General features: G+C 39.5%; 2 protein-coding genes across 2 annotated transcripts in view; both read left to right on the top strand.

Annotated features, from left to right (window-relative positions):
- The window catches only part of LOC149262253 (BSD domain (BTF2-like transcription factors, Synapse-associated proteins and DOS2-like proteins)), a 408,058-nt gene that overhangs the window by 128,042 nt on the left and 259,479 nt on the right, over window positions 1-20,537 (top strand). The window lies entirely within an intron of this gene.
- Window positions 956-2,048, top strand: LOC149262254 (uncharacterized). The gene is made up of 2 exons (XM_089383669.1): window positions 956-1,730; window positions 1,854-2,048. The coding sequence occupies exon 1, from the start codon at window positions 977-979 to the stop codon at window positions 1,490-1,492; it is 516 nt and encodes a 171-aa protein (XP_089239795.1). The 5' UTR covers window positions 956-976; the 3' UTR covers window positions 1,493-1,730; window positions 1,854-2,048.

Here is a 20,537-nt window from a genome sequence, read left to right as displayed (position 1 = left end):
GAGAGCATTGGGAGAATTAGAGCACACTAGAGAGGCCAAAGAAGAACTCAAAAGGCAACTAAAAAGGTCAGCTGAAGGAAGTGGGCCAAGTGGCACTGGTTCTACTGCAGCGTCAGTCAATCCGGTAGCTGCATCATCATATTTTGTTCCTCGAACCACACCTGGTTCACAACCAACTATTGGTTCAATGCTAAAAAGAACTGAAAAAGAACAAGCTGACAAGTTGATGACAAAATTTCTCCTCTGGAGTGATATTCCTTTCAGCATTATAAGGAATAATCCATTTTTCCAACCTACTGTTGATGCTATTGCCAGTGTTGGCCCGGGGTACAAAATCCCTTCTCTTCATGATTTCAGAGGCCGGCTTCTTCAAGATGAAAAGCGTGACTGCACCCAAAGATTGGAGGATTTTAGGGCATCATGGGCACAAACAGGATGCACTGTTATGTCAGATGGTTGGACTGACCAAAAGGGGAGAACCCTTATAAACTTCTTGGTTAGTTGTCCCAAGGGGACTATGTTTATCAAATCTATTGATGCAACTCATCAAATCAAAGATGCAAGAACTTTATGTGATTTGCTGGATGTGTTTATTTTGGAGGTGGGTGCAGAAAATGTTGTCCAAGTCATAACGGACAATGCTGCAAATTATGTTGCTGCTGGTAGAATGCTTATGGACAGGCATCCTACTTTATTTTGGACACCTTGTGCTGCCCATTGTATTGATTTGATGTTAGAGGACATAGGGAAAATTCCCTTTGTCAAAGAGGTTGTTGACTCATCAAAAAGCATCACAAAATTTATTTACAACCACACATCTGTGCTTAGCTTGATGAGAAAATGCACCAACAACAAAGAGTTGGTGCGCCCCGCCATTACACGGTTTGCGACGAGTTTCATATCTTTTCAATCCCTCTTGAATTCTATGTGGGATTTGAAGAGAATGTTTCTTTCAGAGGAGTGGCGTGCTTCGCCAATGAGCCGCAAACCAGAAGGAGAAGCCGTGTGCAGACTAGTTTCATACCAGGAAGACTTCTGGGCGGGAGTGCAGGAGGTGTGCGCTGTTACTGAACCTTTGGTAAAGGTTCTTCGGTTGGTTGATGGTGAGAAGCCCGTAATGGGCTATTTGTATGAAGCCATGGACAGGGCCAAAGAAGCCATTCGGTCCTACTATGATGATAAGGGAGATGATGGGTTTCAGAGACAACTCCTTCTATGGGCAGTCATTGATGAGCGATGGAACAACACACTCCATCGTCCCATTCATGCTGCTGGGCTTTTCCTGAACCCTGCATTTTCTTATGCATGTGGGTTTAATTTTGATGTTGAGGTCGTGGAAGGATTATTAACCTGTGTCCAGAAGATGGTGAGATCTCCAGAAGAACGTATGGAGATCTCTAGACAAATTGAGCAATATAAGTTGTCAGGTGGCACATTTGGCTTTGAGATGGCTGTCATTGATAGGACGATTAAAATGCCAGGTATTTTTTAGTTTGTACTTTGTAACTTTGTTTCAAATTTCATTGTCTCTTCAAATTCCATTTTTTTCTTATGTTTATTTAAAATTTTATTTGTAATTTTGTTGTAGACGCATGGTGGAAGATGTATGGTGTCAGAGTACCCCTTTTGCAAAAGCTTGCCGTACGCATCCTCAGCCAAACATGCAGCTCCTCGGGATGTGAGCGCAATTGGAGTGTATTTGAAAAAATACACAACAAGAAGCGCAATAGGTTAACACTTAAACATTTAAAATATTGCAAATTTCCAAATAAATTTTTGAATTCATTAAAGTTTTAAACAATATTTTTTTTATAATATTAATTATTAATTATTATTTCATGAACTTTGTACAGGTTGGAGTCCCATAGACTTAATGACATGGTCTATGTCTACTACAATCTTCGATTGTGGGTGAGACAACTAGAGAAGACACCTGATACGGAAGCCATCTCATTGGATGGGATTGACACCACTGCTGAATGGAGGGTTGAGACCGAGAGGCCTCTCATGGATCCCACTGATGATTGGTTAGTGCAGGATGAGGGGGAGGAGGAGGGGGAGGAGGAGGAGCAGGAGGAGCAGGAGCAAGAGGAGGAGCAGGTGGAGGAGGAGGAGCAGGAGGAGGAGGTGACATCGCCTACCCGGGCTACCACTACCACCAGTAGAGGACGTGGTCTCCGTCCACCTCAGCCTCCTGTAGCTGCTACTACTAGTTCTTCAGCTTCTAGAGCACGTCAGACTCCACTGCCATTTCCACCAGCACAGGCACCAGCTTCTACATCTAGAGGGAAACAGAAAGTTGTGCCATTTTCTCGCAAGAGGGGCAGAGGAAATCAATAGGATTAGACTTTCATTTTATTGTATATGACATTATGACATGATGAGATACATTATCATATTTTTTGTTGATATTTTGAGGCTGAGTTGGGACTTAGGACTTACTATTCAGGACATGATTCAATGTTATGTGTGATTTTAGCACTAGAAATGATATTAAACATCTTATATATTAGTTTTTTTATCATATTTATGTGTCAATGTATTTATTTTATGTTGTAGATCGTTTAGATATTAAAAAAATTGAAAAAAAATGAATATTTTTGTGCCAAACGCTTTTTTCCCGCTTTTAACGATTTTTTCCGCTTTTTTCCCGGCGCCGATTAAATCCCGATCGCGCTTTGTGCAACATTGGTTATCACGCTAGTCGCACACACTGAAGGTAAAAAGAATACACGGGAGGTAAACCCTGCCGTCACTTATACTTCTGCGGAGGACGTTGAGAAATGAAGCTTCGTGGTCGGAGAAAATGCTGACGAGGATACCCGAAACCTCTGGAAAATGCCTTCACGTGGTTCTGTAGAATACGAGAGCGAAAATACTCAAACAAATGTTGACGCGGATACCCAAAGCCGCTGGAAAGTGCCGTGGTTCTGTCGAACACGTGAGCGAAAATATTCAAACAAAAACGTATTAACTTTGATTTCTGCTACCGCTTCCAGCTGTATTCACCAAGTCAATAGATTGATATGCGTGCGATTCCAGATATTGTGACAGAAGAAGACTGAGATGCCACGTTCCCGTGGTTATCGTCTCAGCTGAGGATTCACCGTGAAAACACAGGTTGAAGACGAGGGTTGAATACTGAGAATTCACGGGCTACAAAAATAAACAAGACTTCAAAACAGAGAAACTGTTCAACCGACAAATCGACTGCTGCCCCCGGATTCAAAATGCCTGATTTAATTTCAAGAGAATCCCTTTCTGTATCGAGATTGACGACTGTAAGCTTTTATCACAATGAGCAAAGCCGAAGCTAAGACTCAGTGAAGGCTACCTGGCTTACAGAGGGCTCGACCTTAGAAAGGAATGAAGAGGATAGCTGATCAAGAAATCTACAGACCCTGAGAGTAGTTTCGAAATGAACTACTGAATTTTTCAAACTATGAAAAATTATTTCAAAAATCCCTGTGCTCTGATACCATAAAACAGTGCGAGACACACATGTAAAAGAATATTGAATCAATTAATTAGAAATGAGCAAACAGCTCAATGATAATACAAAGATATTTACAATAATAGAAACATCAGGTTTCTATGTAGAATATGGAAACAAACAGTTTCATCTAAGAAACTGCTAAAAGAATAAAAATAGCAACAGCTAAAAGGTTGAGCATTAAATACTAATTAGAAATATTCTAATACTTATTTCATCAAATAGCTACCAAAAACAAAGAGACAAGAACACAATATGTTGGTATTTTGCCAGGGCCAAAACCTCTCCCTCTTGGAGAGGAAAAGCCGCAGATAATTCTTCTTATAGAGATTCCAATTGGCGATCACCAAGACCATGACCATAGACTTATTGAGCCACTCCAAGACCAAGACGCCAATCCTCTTCTTTGTCACTACTAAGATCATCATCATTGCTGCACCTTTGAGGTCATCATCAAGTTCTTCACTGTTGTTGCAACATCTTTGCACTTTCATCGAAGTCTTAATTGTACCACCGATATCTTCTTAAGGTCTGCACCTAGGCCCACAAAGGTCATGACTATTTCACCATAGCTGCGCCTTCGTTGTGATCATAACCTTGTGACAGAGTCTCCATTGAGATCATATCTAAGCTTAAGATCATGACTGCAGATAGTGTTACTATAGGACCTTCTTCATCTGAATTATGCCGAGATTGTGTAGATTGATGTGGATCTCTGAGATTCTTGTCATCACTACTATACCAAGATGATACTGTCTAGAATGATGAGACAGAGTTTTCCCCTATTGCACTGAAGCCCTTATCATCATACTTATGCCGAGAAAGTTACTATTTTTGTAGCACCCATATGAAGCTATAGTAATGCCATCCGAAGTCTGAGCCTTATGCAAAGGTAGACAATCCTGTACCCATCATAAATCTGAGTTCCTGTACCTACGAAGTTACAGAGATACTTGTTGAGTGATAAAAGGTGTCTTTTTAACCCCTATTTATCCTACATTAACTATTAATCTAGATACGATTTTTTATCTCAAGAGTGTACTCAGTCTGAGGCGGTCACTTGATTAAAGAGTAATGTTTTCTAGTTTGCAGTACAGTGCTAAATACAAGAGTAAACAGATGCTGGAAAAAGAATCTACTTGTAATTAAAAGAAACCTTAATGCTTTGAAACTTAAATCATTCATTCAGAAAACTACAACAATTTATCAGGGGAGGATGCAGTAGTGATATCTCTTTCCTCTGTCAACTGATATAAATGAAATCAATCATAAACAAGATCTCCAATCTGAGAACTTAGACAACGATAGTCAATGTTCTTTACAGTAATTGACCTTTTAATCCACATTAGAGCAAATAACTGGAAATGGCAATTCAATTGGAAATGCTCACTGAAACACACTTGCTGCACTATCAATTAAAAGGTGAAAGCAAATCCTTGCAGAAAAGGAACAACAACTAAGTCTATTGGAAAATTGAACAGTAAAGCTTAATCTAACAGAAATGAATTGAACAACAAAGCTTACTCTAAATGAATTGAACAACAATCTGAAATATAACGGAACAGTAAAGCTAATTAAATGGAAACACACAACGACTGTAAACTAAATTGAATCAGTAATCTTATCCTAGCAGAATTAACATTAACCACAGGTATAAAGGAACGACAATCACAACTATAATTGAACAGTAGTTAAATGAACAACAATCGCAGTTGTAAGTAAACCGTAGTTAAATGAACAACAATCGCAACTGTAAATGAACAACAAAATCCGAATTAGACAATGCAATATTATTTAAGAATGAACAACATGACATTTTAGGTTATGAATAATAATCTTGCTATCCAATTACGATTTCGATATAACAGAGCAATTCAATGAAATGTTCAGAAACAGAAGATTACCGAATAAAGCGAGTTAAGGAAATGCAAAGGAAATCAAACCACACACAACTGTAATTGTAAAATAGTGATACAAGAAGCAAGTGGATCCACTAGGGCCGGGCCCTTAGCCACCAGTGAAGCACCGCTGAGTTTACTCCAGGATCAGATAATGGAACAACGACTGAGTTATATGTTAATCATATATGTCAAAGTTTACAGCTATCGCTCTTCAAAGAGAGTTGATGATAGAAGTTGAGATCACAACAGTAAGTTCTACCAATTGATAATAATTTCCGCCCCCTGGGCTACAAGCGCTGTCGCTTTTAATAATGGGCAGGCGGAAGTATCAAGAGTATAGATAAGTCTTGAAGCAGCGATCCCTCAGGATCAAAGGATCCTGAGGGATTCGCTATATCTTTGATCTCCAGTTTATCGTTTTGTCTTCTTGCGCTGATGCCGCGTTTTCTCTTCCTTTTCCTGGACCATGCGCTCCGATCTTGATCTCCTTGTTTGGATACGGCTTCCTGTCGAAGGGACAACAATTGCTTCTGCTTTGTCTTTTCCTCCCGAATAGTGATTTTCTATTTCCTTCACTTTTTGTATAGAAAAAGACAATAATTAGTTATTTTATATCAATCACAAATCTCCTTAATTCTATCATAATTCTTTAACATATTACCATCTTAGAATGTAAAGGAGTTATGATTCAAAGGAAAAGATAAAGAAATAAATGGTAAATACATACCTTTTCCATCGCTCAACACACCCCCCTGCTTACCCTTTTTCATGCCCTCATGAAAACTGTGTAATTTACATGCAAGGCAGTTAGGGAATAGGCTGGAGAGGGATTTTCATGAAGTGGTCTAAAACCATGATGTGTAGCTAAAACTTCAAAAATGCGCCCTGTCTGCCCTTCAGGCAATTCATATAGGGCCTTATACCCTGCTGCAGGATACCAGATAATTGGACTTCGAAACCTACAACCTAGCCAATACGGGCCTTCTCTCAAGATGAGGTTACTATAGGTAACCAGGCGACCAATAGCTAACTTAAAATTTTCATAATTGAATGGCTCTCTATCCTGAACATTCCGATTGGAAGTCTTCCATCGGAGTTTAGCTGCTGCTATGGCAAGGTCTTTGATGGATAGGAAGTATTCTACCCCTTGCTGGACAACTGCTTGGTGAATGGGTCCCAATGTCTGGATCACACCCTTCTTTCTCATTAAGCTTCTATGCTTATCCCACAACTGTAATGGGTTTTCCGGTTCACCCCTTACCCAAAGGTCTAACCCGTTTTCTTGTCTCTGAAAGGTGTTATGGGCCTTGAGCCACTTTAACTGGTTAACAACAAACGAAATGAATGCTTGAAACTGGACATCACCCACAAAGGGACTTGGATTCTTCTCCATTTCCTCCTCCAATATAAAGTTATGCAAATAAAATTCACAGAGTAATCGCTGAACTTTTACTCCATAGTGTTTACAGCAGTTAATGAAATCATCAACAATTTTTAATTCTATAGGCTTCCCTGCCTTAACAGCGTTAATTTTCAACTGCAAATATCTTTCTAATAAAAACAAAGCATAATTTTTGGTAGGGGACCTACATGCTAGAACATCTGTATATAGAGAATAGAGAGTATCCATTTGACTCATGACTGTGTCTAGTCTATTGGTTACCTTTTTAACTTTTTCCTTTGCCCTTCGACATCTATCGAAGGCCTCGCTCTCCGATGCATTGATGTTCTTTACTTGCTGCTGTAACTTTTGATATTTCTCCTGAGGAACAGTCTCTTCTGTGAGCTTTTCTATAATCTGCTGAGCCTGTGCCAGATCCTCTTGGAGTTTTACTACCCTAGGGTCATTGTCTGTCAAAACACTTTTAGGTTGAAGATCTACCTAGATCTTCTTATTGCGACATCTGGTTTCCTCAGTCTGTGTTTCTTTGTCATGAACTGTTTGGTCGGTCGTGACGCTAGAGGACAATGCCTCTGTCTGGACGTCCTTATTACAGACTGGTGTGTCTTCTGTTTGGGCCTCTGCGTTTGTAACAGCCGCATGCTGTTCCTTGTTGTCCCTAATGGATATGGGCTCGGTTTGAGTCCCCTTGGCCTTTATTTTATGGGGTTTCGTCTGGGTGGCTGCATCCTTTGTTCTTGGGTTTCTTTTTGAGATTTTCCCCATTTTTAGGACCCTTATCTATTGTCTGAGTCATTTTACTACATTTAGTGGCCTTTGCTGTTCCTTTCGCAGTCTGTTGATTTCATTCGTCTTCTTCTTCTTTTTCTTGAGAGGAACAACTGTTTCCTTGAGTGGACTTGGCTGTTCAGCTGGGTTTTGTTCTTCAGGGACTGTGCCCTCGCCTTGGCTCGTTTCCATATTTTCTGCCTGGAACACTTCTTCAGTGTTCTCGTCATCCTGATTAGGTTTCTCAGGGGAGGTAGCCCTGGTTTGATCTGCTATTTCCTGGGTAGCTTTTGCTTCTACTTCTTTCTCATCATTCATCTCCTCAAATGCACTCTCACTGTGATTAGAGTGTTCTTGTGATTGTGGTTCTTCCTCTTCCTTATCATTCATCTCTTCGGATGCACTCTTACTATGAGCAGAGTGTTCCTGTGATTGTGCTGCCTCAATATTGAGGTTGAGCGGGCTCTGAGGTTGAATGTACTCGCCCATATTGGCCAAAATTTGGGCCAATTCATCTTCCTGCAGCGGATTTTGTAGTGGACTTGCGCTGGAGGTTGCAGGAGGTTCTGCTTCTTCCCTTTCTTCCTCATCCGAGTGCTCAGTTTCTTCCTCCAATTCTTCTTCCACGTTTTCCCCTCCTTCGAGTTGTGGGGGTTGCTCATCCTCTGAGCCATATATCTCTAAGGGTTGGCTACTGTTATCTTGGAGACTTCCCAACATTCCCCTGCTTCTCCTCAATCTGGCGGACTGTCTGCGTTTCTGCGGTCTAATTGATGTGCTGGTGGTTCTTTTTCTTTTCGGGGCTGGTAAGGCCAATCCCCCGTCTATTGAGAATACCAATTCTTCCCAACTAATCTGCTGCTGAGCAAGACTATAACTGACTATTAGCCGAATTAACCCATGATGACTTACTACCATCTCTGTATGACGAGATTTCCTTATGCTCCGAGCAGCATCATGCAATAAAAAATTTAAATATGCAGGCAAATTTACAGCACATTTTTGTCTTAATACTGCTAATAATTTGAGATGGCGTGGTCTTACCACATCCTTTCTCCCATCGCATGTGATGTAGCTTTGCACTATTTTGGCTAATTTTGCCCAAGGCTCTCCCAGGGTTACAGGCAGGACTCCTTTTCTTTTGATGGTAAGGTTCTGTCCTTTGTCCCGAAAGATAGCTATGGCCTCCTAAAGTCTCACTTTTTTCTGGGTCCATATTGGTCCAACAGCTGGTAGTCCCGATACTTTAACAATTACCGCATCTGTTACTGTTATTTGCCTCCCCCTCACCATGGAACGATCTTCCTGCAAATTCTGCAGAAATTCGATGGCCACTGTTTCATGAGACTGCTGTAGTCGGTTAAGGTAGGCAATCCATCCTGCTCTCACTAGAATTTCGCGTGCAGCGTCAGAGATTATTAGCACCTGCGATTCATTGCGTATTGATCTGCCTCCCATTTTGTTTAGGCTTAGCACACTGTTAATTTTTACAGAGAAAAAAAACACAGAAATGATAATGGAACAACAAGCTGTGCATATTGGGAAATGTCAATACTGTTAAACTTGCTATTTCCGAGTTCTGATGGAGTCGTAGTACCTCCAAATAGGGAGTTGACACGTATGCCGGCATATTCTGGAGGTCACCCGTGCCCCCCTGAAATATGATAGGTCGTCCTCGACCGAAAAATGGAGGAGCAGCGTGCCGGACGGCAGTCGTCCAGTAAAAGGAAAAGAACAATGTATATATCCATGACATGATTACAAAAAGCAGCGGATTACCGAAATCGAGGCTTATGATGAAAATCGTGAATAGATATGGAAATGCTATGAAATGTGCGAAAAATAGAGGAGAGGACAACTGACGTAAGTAAAAATGCTTATGCAGTCATTATCCATTTTAACCATTATGATTGATTTTTAAACAATATTTCATGTGTAAGAGGTTCGAAAGGGTTATATAACATAATCTCATTTGAAATCAAGATAAAGATATAAGAAAAGGGTTTATAATGACTATTGATGTATGAAAAGTATGACTTCAATACCATCAACAGAGCTCTATTGCCCACAGGTGTTCATAACCTTGACAAAGTTGCTTTTTTCACCCTTGGAACCATAATCCTTTATGTATGCCTAGGAAAGTGCTTTGTGATGCCAGAATGGAGGCCATTGTGCTGGCTTGGTAACCAGATGAATCACAATGCCATTCACCAGGAAGGAGTGAAAGGTGGGCAGGCCGGCTCGTGATGAGACCTCCTATTCCAAGGACTTTTTATTTTTATTTTTTCTGATATGCGTCTTGGATCATATCCCTGGTGTGGTGGCCATAGTGGGAATGCCACTTCACTGCTTCCTTATGATCATGGTAGGCTGGCTCTTGATGAGACCCCCATCCTTCATTTGACAAATCATGTTAGTAATCATATATATATATATATATATATTTTTTTTTTTTTCTTTTCTTTTTATATAGCACTTTCCTATTTATATATAGAGGATGGCTCAACACTCCTTAAGAGTAGGGATGGTGGAAGAAGTCTGAACATCTCAATACAGGAAAATATACCCTTATTCTTATTCAATAATAATGATCAAAGAGAATTATGAAAATTAAGGAAGAACCAACATGATAAAAATAATCAATCAAATTAGTTTTAGTGAAGATAAAGACAACAAACTGATATAAATAGTTGTGTCCTTTCCCTTTTTTCTTATCGATACAAAGCAATTTCTCTACAAATAACGATTTTTCTTTGGTTTGCTCATTTCAGTATCCTCTAGCTTTTGTGTTCTTGCATGAATATATACCTGTGCCTTAAAGGGATCATGAACAATGAACGATCATTCACAAAAATATTCTAAATGATGTTCTTTAAGAAATACACACATACACACACAAAAAAATGCACTCAAAAAGTGTTGTTCGTTAGATGGAACAGCAAATAAAGCAAGCGCGAAATAAAATACTGATCCTTTGGCAGAACAACGTAAGATCATCCGAAATCGAAACTGCTGTTCCTTCGGAAGGGATGGCAGAAAGTAAAAATGCGAAGGAGGGCTGTTCCTTTAAAAGGAACAACAAAACAATCTGGCAGAAGCACTGTTCCTTTAAGAGGAACAACAAAAACAATTGGGCGGACAACAAAAACAATTGGGCGGAAGTGATATTCCTTTAAGAGGAACAACAAAAACAATTTGGCGGAAGTGCTGTTCCTTAAGAGGAACGACAGATGTTCCTTTAGAAAGGAACAACAAAAATAAGCACACGGAAGTGCTGTTCCTTTAAAAGGAACAACAGCTGTTCCTTTAAAAGGAACAACAAAAATAAGCACGCAGAAGTGTTGTTCCTTTAAAAGCAACAACAAAAAAGAAACACGTAGAACTGTTGTTCCTTTGAAAGGAACAACAAAAAACAAAAGTGCGGAAATGCTATTCCTTCAGAGGAACAATAGCTGTTCCTTTGAAAAGAACAACAAAAATTGTGAAATACGCAGAAATGTTGTTCTTTAAAGAGGAATGGCTGCTGTTCCTTTAGAAAGGAACGACAGCTGTTCCTTTAAAAGGAACAACAAACAAATGTAAGCGCTCAAAATTGTTGTTCCTTAAGAGGAACGGCTGCTGTTCCTTAGAAGGAACAACAACTGTTCCTTAAGAGGAACAACACGAAAAATACGGGCACGCAAGATTGCTGTTCCTTAAGAGGAACAATAGTGACAATCTGTACAAAAAACAATTTATACAGGCAAAATTCAAAAAGAAAGAGTTATATACAAAATTCAAAAATAAAAGAGTTATTCAGTGAACTTTTGCTGAGGAGGGGTTATCTTCCTCAGCAAGAATCTGCATAGTGGAATCTTCCCGTAATTGTTGGTAAAAGGATTCCTGAGTGAGCGGTTTATGGTAAAGTCGCACTCGATGAATGTTTGCTTTGAATGAATGTTCAGATCCATCAATGGTAGTCAATGTAATGGTGCCATTGTCATGCGCTTCCTGTATCTCATAAGGTCCAAGCCATTGTGTCTGGAGTTTTCCTGGGAAATCCTGAACTCTGGAATCGTATAGGAGTGCCCAATCTCTTGTGTGGAAGATTTTCTTTTTGATAAGGGCGTCGTGCCATTTTGCTCTCTGCTGTTGAATTAATGCAGTATGTTGAAGAGCCGAGAGCCTAATTTCATCTAGCTCATTGATTTGCTGTAATCTGCTAGTCTGGGCCTCATTTAAATTCAGATCGATCTCCTGTGCTGTTCTTAATGTTTGTATTTCGAACTCTATTGGAAAGATGGGTTCTTTTCCAAATACTAGCTGATATGGTGAATGGCCGGTGGTATTTCTCCACGTTGTTCGGTATGCCCACAAGGTCTTCGGCAATCTTGAAGCCCAATCACGCTTGTGTGATGCAACGGTTTTTGTCAATATTGCCTCTATCACTTTATTTGTGTTCTTTACTTGGCCATTTGCCTGTGGGTGATACAGAGTGGTAATTTGTGCTGAATGTGATAATTTTTTAATGTTGCAGCGATTTTATTACCTACAAACTGCGGTCCTCCGTCCGTGATTATGTCCCTTGGGAGGCCATATCGCACAAATATTTGGAAAAGGAAATGTATTACAGAATCCTCTGTAGCTCTTGGAAGTGCCTCTGCTTCAATCCATTTGGTAACATACTGTGTTGCTACTAGAATATATGTTTTCTGATTTGATGATGGGTTAATCAGACCAACAAAATCAAGCGCCCAACGCTCAAATGGTTCGATTACTAACTATGGATTTAAAGGCATTTGGTCGGATTGTCCAGGGCGTCTTGCTCTTTGGCAACTATCACAGGCTTGAACAAATTTCTTAGTGTCTTTAAAGATTGTAGGCCAGTAATAGCCTGTTTGCAAGACCTTGTGACCAGTCTTGCGATCTGCGAAATGTTCGCCACACGATCCGTCATGACAAGCTTTTAGAATGTTGAATATTTCGTCTTCACGGACGTATCTTCTGATGTGCATATTTGCCCCTGTATGAAATAGGTAGCCCCCAATCCAAGAAAATCGGGTACTGCGTTGCACTATCTGTTTTCGTTCATTGGGCGTTAGATGCTTGGGTAATTTACCTACTGCTAAATAATTTGCAACATCAACATACCAAGATGTCCTGACAGTAACAGCGAACAAGTGTTCATCTGGGAATTGATCTTCGATTGCTGCTGCGTTCATTGGCTTCGACATTTGTGAGAGAAAATCAGCTACAGGATTCTCTTTCCCAAGTCGATCTTTTATTGTGATATCAAATTCTTGCAATAATATCAACCATCTTGTTACTCTACTGTTTGTAACAGGTTTATTTGATAAATATTTTATGGCAGAGTGATCTGTATATAAAACAATAGGATATCCAGTGATATAATGCCTAAATTTATTTATAACATGTATTACAACTAAAAACTCTTTTTCAGTTACAATATAGTTTAGTTCAGCAGGAGATAGATTCTTGCTAATATAATAAATTGCATATGGCTTTTCATCTTCTTCCTGCCTAAGGATTGCTCCAATAGCTGTGTCTGAAGCATCAGATGAAATTTAAAATGGCAGATCCCAATTTGGGCCTCTGAGCACTGGGGCTGTTGACACAAGATTTTTCAGTCCTCAAAAGCACGGTCGCATTTATCTGTCCAAATGAAATCAACATTCCCTGTCAGTGCGTATAGAGGTGCAGCTATTTGAGAAAAATGTTCTATGAATCTCCTATAATAACCATAAAATCCTAGAAAATTGCATACCTCTGTTTGTGTGGTAGGAGTAGGTATTAACAAAATTATTTGAATTTTGGCCGGATCTACCTGTATTCTAGCTGCTGAGATATAATGACCTAGGATGAGCCCCTTGGTCATCATCATATGGCACTTTTCATGGCTCAAGCAGAGCCTGGTGGCAATACATCTTTGCAACACCTTTTCCAATGTGTCTAGTGCTGGCTCAAAATCATCTCCATATGGTGTGAAATCATCCATATATACTTCGAGCCCTTCATTTATTAAATCTGAAAAGATGCTGAGGATGACCCTCTGAAATGTGGCAGGGGCATTGCATAGGCCAAAGGGTAGGACTCTGTAAGCAAATTTTCCCCAAGGACAGGTAAAAGTAGTTTTATCCTGGTCTTCAAGGGCAATCTGAATCTGATTGTATCTACTGAAGCCATCCAAGAAAGAAAATAATTTTTTTCCTGCTAATGTGTCTAATATCTGATCAATGAATGGAAGGGGAAAGTGGTCTTTTTGGGTTGCTTTGTTTAATTCTCTGTAGTCTACATAAATCCTCCACTTTCCATTCTTCTTTGGCACCACTACGAGTGGAGAGACCCACTTGCTGTCAGATATTGGGTAAATAAAGTTTACATCCAAAAGTTTTTGTAATTCAGCTTTCACAATATCCTTAAGATAAGGGTTGAGTCTCCATTGGGGTTGGCGAACGGGTCTAGCATCCTTTTCTGTATAAATGTGGTGCGTACACAGCTGGGAATCAATTCCTCTCTTGTCTGGATAGTCCCATGCAAAAGCTTCCTTGTATTTTCTCAGTAGTTGGACCAACTTTTCTTCTTGTTCAGGAGTCAGGTTTTTGTTAATGTTCAAGGTTTTTCCTGGCTCAATCTCTATAGTTTTGTTGTTTGAAACAGAGGTAGTAGGTATTGATTGATCATGGGTGTCTTTGAGGGGATCTTCTTCTAGTTTATTGTCAAATGCTACTTGTATCATGTGACATTGGAAATGGGATCTGGTTTTCGGTTGGTTAATGAAACTGTTAATGATGTCGTCCTCTGTTTGGTCTTTAAAATCAAGGGCATCTTCTATGGTTAATGGTGATCTAATGTTTTGAGTCAAGAATGATACAGGTTGTTTGTTTGTTTTGATGATTGTTAAACTTGGCTGGGCTGGAGGGTATAAGGCTAAATTCTTGATATTACTCCCTCTTGCTATGGTCATGCTGCCTTGTCGGCAGCCAATGTAAGCATCAGCAGTTGCTAGACAAGGTCTACCTAAGATTAAAGGGTGTCCATCTAGCTAGTTTTTGGGATTAATGATCAGAAAGTCGGCAGGGTATTCCCAGGAGTCTACAGATACCATTACATCATGTAATGTACCGTCTGGCCTGACTACTGATCGATCAGCCAACTCCAGTAAGGTTGTGGTTGGATCTAATGATGTAATACCAAGCTTCTGATAAGTGGTGGTTGTTAGGATATTGATTGCAGCTCCTAAGTCAACTAAGGCATTTGGAAATGAGTGTCCATTATTTGCACTGTAACTATAGGATTCCTTGGGTCCTCATATTTTACGGGTGCCTCTCTTCCTGATAGTAAGTCAGATAGGGTGCCGACTACTTGGACGGTTGGGTTAGTTGTTATTCTCCTCTTTGGCTTCTTTATACACAATTCCTTGATGGTTTTTGCGTAGATTGGGATATCTTGGATTGCCTGGAGGAGTGGGATCTTTATACATAAATTTCTTACTTCCCCCAGAAGATCAAAGTCAGGATGTTCTATAGGGCGCGGTATGATTAATCGTTCTGGGAATGGGGGAGAAGACATGGTTGCTTGGTCGTGAGTTTGTTGTCTGACCACATCCTCTTCTTGTAGTGGTTGTTCTGCAGGTAACGAATTTTCAACTTGAGCATTTTTATCTCCCTGAGTTTTTATCATGCGCCCAGACCTTAATTGAAGGTTGTTGCATTTCGTTACGTCGGTTTTTGGTTCTGGTGTTTTGATTATTGGAACAGATTGAACCAGTCTATTATTAGGGTTCGGGTTGGGTTGGGCTGGGAGTTGCGGTCTTAAGTTGGTTTGGGGATTTTGTTGTAATGTATATGGCGCTGGCAGTGTAGGGTGAGGGAGAGGGACGGTTCCAGCTGGCTGATTCATCGGTCTTTGCCAGTTTGACTGCCAGGCTTGACTCTGCGAAGTGGAAGGGGACCATTGTGTTGGATATGCGTTGTTTTGCCAACATGGTGGAGAGTAGGGAAAGTTTGGCTAATTAGTTTGGCTTGTTTGATTTGGCCATGGTGATGAAGGAAATGGTTGTTGTGACCAGCTTGGTAAGGGTGGCTGATTTTTGCACATTGTATTATATTGTTGAGCATGATATTGCGGAGGCTGGAAAGAAGAAGATGGATTGGAGGGCATACCTGGTTGTTGTGGCTGCCATTGACGGCACTGATTGAGTAGGTACACTGGTTCTGATTCTTCTTCCGCTTCTTTGTATACTACTTTCAAACTCGGGAGTGAGGGGCAGTTCTCTGTGGAGTGGTCTTTTGTGCAAATAGCGCAGACGTGAACTGCATCCAGTGGGCACTCTTTATGGCTTTGTTTCTTTCTGCATCTAGGGCAGAATATTGCTAAATTTTGCTCTGCTTCTGCTTGTTTCTGTTTAGCTTGCATAATATCGAGCTGCGTTGTCAGAGTCCCCAATATATCAGTTTTGAAATCTTTCAGTAAATTCCCGATTTCTGTGCGGGTTACTCCTCCACCGGAGATCTTGTTGTCCCTCGGGAGCATGTCACGTTTTGCTGGTTTTAGCCTTGCACTGCCTCTTGAACTCCTGATACACAAATCAATAATGTCAGCAAAATTTTCTTGATAGATGTTACCTTTACCCATAATATTTAGTGTTTCAACCCATTGTTCCTTCATTCCTTTAATTAATGTAGTTTTAAACACTGTCAGGTTAGGGTAATGATGCATAAGGAGATCTCTGAAGATTATATTGAAAACGTTCAACATACTCTTCCAGTGTCTCATTAGGTTTGGCTACCATCTGAAATATTTGATCCTTTAATTTTCTAGACCTACAATAATCCTATTCCTGATATTTATTTAGAAAAGCACCTTTCACTTGATCCCAGTCATTTATAACACCTCCACCTAACCCCATAAACCATCGTAAAGCTGCTCCTTTTAATGTGGAGGGAAATAGTTTTAGCTTTTGGGGATCGGTGGTATAGTCATACCCCCGGCATAATACATTGAATTCAAACAGAAATGCATCTGGATCTTCCGATGTTAGGCCATGGAATGTAGGAATATGCTGGAGAGGAATGGCCTTCATAGGTGCATTAACTGCAGTATCTACAATGGGATATTGCAATGTGGAGGTTTGAGGTGTTTGCTGGTTCTGGGCCATTTGATCAAATATGTGCCAATATCCTTCTGGGATTTCTAGGGAGTTATTCCTACGCTGACTAGAAAAAGTAGGAATGGCCTTAACAGCACTTCCTTGGTCTGGGATGATGAGAGTTCCTTGTTGAACTAATATCTGGGGGGATCTTGGCTCTTCAGGTTCTTCAGCTTTGTTCTGGATGATTTTGACAACACTTCCCTTATTTGGGCTGCTTAGTGGCTGAACTATTCCAAGAGGAGATCTTGGTTCTTCTGTTTCCCCTGTTTCTCCTCCTCCTTCGTAGAGATTACTAAGGTTCCCTTCTTGTAAAGATTTTGGGCTAGAATTCTCAATTTCTTGAAAATCTTGCTCTTCTGTTTGGCTGTGCACCTCAACAAAGGCTATAGATGGTGATTCTGTGGCCCGAAGGGAGCTAGTAGGTTGTCTAGAAGCAACTTTTCTAGGACCTACTGATGGCTGAGATTCTGCTTTTTTAATGATATCGTATATATAGGTCAATCGGCCAAGGGTCACTGGTCCCTTAGCTTTATCAGGTTTGGGTAGTGGTTTTGGATTCTTTGCAGGCTTTTTTTGCTTAGTCATGCACACAATTCAAATACTTATTTCTATCCAAGGTAATCAACAAATCTGCAGGAAAGAGGGCGGGGGAGCAGGGCTGTTACATGCTCCGTACGCAAGTTCTTACCTTCTGTTTTTAATACCCAATTCTCTCCTAGCACGCACTTATCAAATGCACACTACTCTTCTTTAAAAAAACAAATGGCTACACTCTCCTCGGCAGCGGCGCCAAAATGTTGAGTGATAAAAGGTGTCTTTTTAACCCCTATTTATCCTACATTAATTATGAATCCAGGTACGATTTTTTATTTCAAGAGTGTACTAGTCTGAGGCGGTCACTTGATTAAAGAGTAATGTTTTCTAGTTTGCAGTACAGTGCTAAATACAAGAGTAAATGGATCCTGGAAAAAGAATCTACTTGTAATTAAAAGAAACCTTAATGCTCTGAAACTTAAATCATTCATTCAGAAAACTACAGCAATTTATCAGTCAAGGATGCAATAGTGATAACTCTTTCCTCTGTCAACTGATATAAATGAAATCAATCATAAACAAGATCTCCAATCTGAGAACTTAGACAACGATAGTCAATGTTCTTTACAGTTATTGACCTTTCAATCCACACTAGAGCAAATAACTGGAAATGGCAATTCAATTGGAAATGCTTACTAAAACACACTTGCTGCACTATCAATTAAAAGGTGAAAGCAAATCCTTGCAGAAAAGGAACAACGACTAAGTCTATTGGAAAACGGAACAGTAAAGCTTAATTTAACAGAAATGAATTGAACAACAAAGCTTACTCTAAATGAATTGAACAGCAATTTGAAATATAACGGAACAGTAAAGCTAATTAAATGGAAACACACAACGACTGTAAACTAAATTGAGTTAGCAATCTTATCCTAGCAGAATGAACATTAACCACAGGTATAAAGGAACGACAATCGTAGCTATAATTGAACGGTAGTTAAATGAACAGCAATCGCAGTTGTAAGTAAACCGTAGTTAAATGAACAGCAATCGCAACTGTAAATGAACAATAGAATCCGAATTAGACAATGCAATATTATTTAAGAATGAACAGCATGACATTTTAAGTTATGAATAATAATCTTGCTATCCAATTACGATTTCGATATAACAGAGCAATTCAGTGAAATGTTCAGAAACAGAAGATTACCGAATAAAGCGAGTTAAGGAAATGCAAAGGAAATCAAACCACACACAACTGTAATTGTAAAATAGTGATACAAGAAGCAAGTGGATCCACTAGGGCCGGGCCCTTAGCCACCAATGAAGCACCGCTGAGTTTACTCCAGGATCAGATAATGGAACAACAACTGAGTTATATATTAATCATATATGTCAAAGTTTACAGCTATCGCTCTTCAAAGAGAGTCGATGATAAAAGTTGAGATTACAACAGTAAGTTCTACCAATTGATAATAATTTCCACCCCCTGGGCTACAAGCACTGTCCCTTTTTATAATGGCCAGGCGGAAGTATCAAGAGTATAGATAAGTCTTGAAGCAGCAATCCCTCAGGATCAAAGGATCCTGAGGGATTCGCTATATCTTTGATCTCCAGTTTATCATTTTGTCTTCTTGCACTGATGCTGCGTTTTCTCTTCCTTTTCTTGTACCATGCGCTCCGATCTTGATCTCCTTGTCTAGATACGACTTCCTGTCGGAGGGACAGCAGTTCCTTCTGCTTTGTCTTTTCCTCCCGAATAGTGATTTTCTATTTCCTTCACTTTATGTATAGAAAAAGACAATAATTAGTTATTTTATATCAATCACAAATCTCCTTAATTCTATCATAATTCTTTAACATATTACCATCTTAGAATGTAAAGGAGTTATGATTCAAAGGAAAAGATAAAGAAATAAATGGTAAATACATACCTTTTCCATCGCTCAACAATACTTATCCGGAATTCTGATTTTTTGTGGTAACTCTAGCCGCCTATTTATAGATGTTATGCCTCCATAATAAGCCGACATGTCAATGTGAGTTGATGTGTCTCTTTTATTGAGCCGACATGTCATTTGTATATTCTTTGAGGGTGACTTAACTGATCTCTTCATCGTTTTGTAGGCAGTCTTCTTCTTGCTTGTCTTTGGAGGATTGTGCTTGTCTTGTAGGGCTGTTCTAGACTTGTATACATTTTACATAGGCTCATTCTTATAATCTAGAAAAATAATATTTCTTTTTCTTGACAAGTACAAAGATCAAAATTACATTTTGTAAATACCGAACCTAGTTACACTTTCTTCAACCATCTGGGGTCTACCTATACCGTCCCCGGACCCAGTAGACAATTCTTTTGGCCCCTGTGCCCAAAATTCCAAGAATAACCAGGCTCAATGTCTCACTCTATTAGAATTTCTTATCCTTCTCTGCAAGATTCACCCTTAAATCTCCTCCCCGTTTCTCAAAATTCTTCCTAACTTTCCCCAAAATTCCCCCCTGTTATGGTCTTCTTCCTTCCCTTATATCCTCAACTCTACCACCTCTCTATCTCCTTGCTTTCAGCTTCCTTCATCCACCGTTTTCCCTTTTTGCTCGTTGTCAGCTTCCTTCCAATTTTCTTGACTCTTCTCCTCCTTCTGGATAGAGGCGGTGGTCCCTTTATTTAGATTTTGATAATATTTGTCGTAAATTAAGTCTCGATTAATTAACTTGATTCCTTTATAGTTTTAATAAAGATTGATTTATGTTAATATTTAAATAAATGATTTAATTTAATTTAATTAAATAAAATTTGATGTATATATTTTATTATCTTTATCCTATATATATATATATAGATATAGATATGTTTAACTTAAAGGATTAGTCATATATATATATATATATATATGGGTATATAAGAGTGGTATACATATCAAGACTCCACTTGATATATTTATCATATTCTAATGAGATAGGAATTAATTTCGATAATCACTTCATTAACATAACTTAGACATTTCCCAGTATTAGCCAATATGTAATATGTATACTAGTGCAACACATGCTGGTCCATGCATATGTAGCTATCATATGAGTGGCCTGTATGTATGCTAATATTCGTATTTTGTTTGTAATTATAGGTGGGTCATTACACAGACTTAAGTTATTAGCCCTTCCTTGCTGTCCACCAGTCTGCTACAACCACTTTCTACTAGTCTTGTCACAGGTCGGAGGGTACTTGGCTCTCCTCAGAAGGCTCTCAGACTGTCTGTTCTGATCTTGAGGCCTTTTAGCCCTCTTATA

The sequence above is a fragment of the Pinus tabuliformis genome, chromosome 6 (assembly GCF_031772625.1).
Source record: "Pinus tabuliformis cultivar Carrire ecotype Pingquan chromosome 6, CPIR1, whole genome shotgun sequence".
NCBI lineage: Eukaryota > Viridiplantae > Streptophyta > Pinopsida > Pinales > Pinaceae > Pinus > Pinus tabuliformis.
This window is presented reverse-complemented; position numbering and strand designations above follow the sequence as displayed.

Bases quoted from the DNA above. Each gene is read 5' to 3' on its own strand.
- LOC149262254 (XM_089383669.1), top strand. From the start codon at position 977: ATGAGCCGCAAACCAGAAGGAGAAGCCGTGTGCAGACTAGTTTCATAC.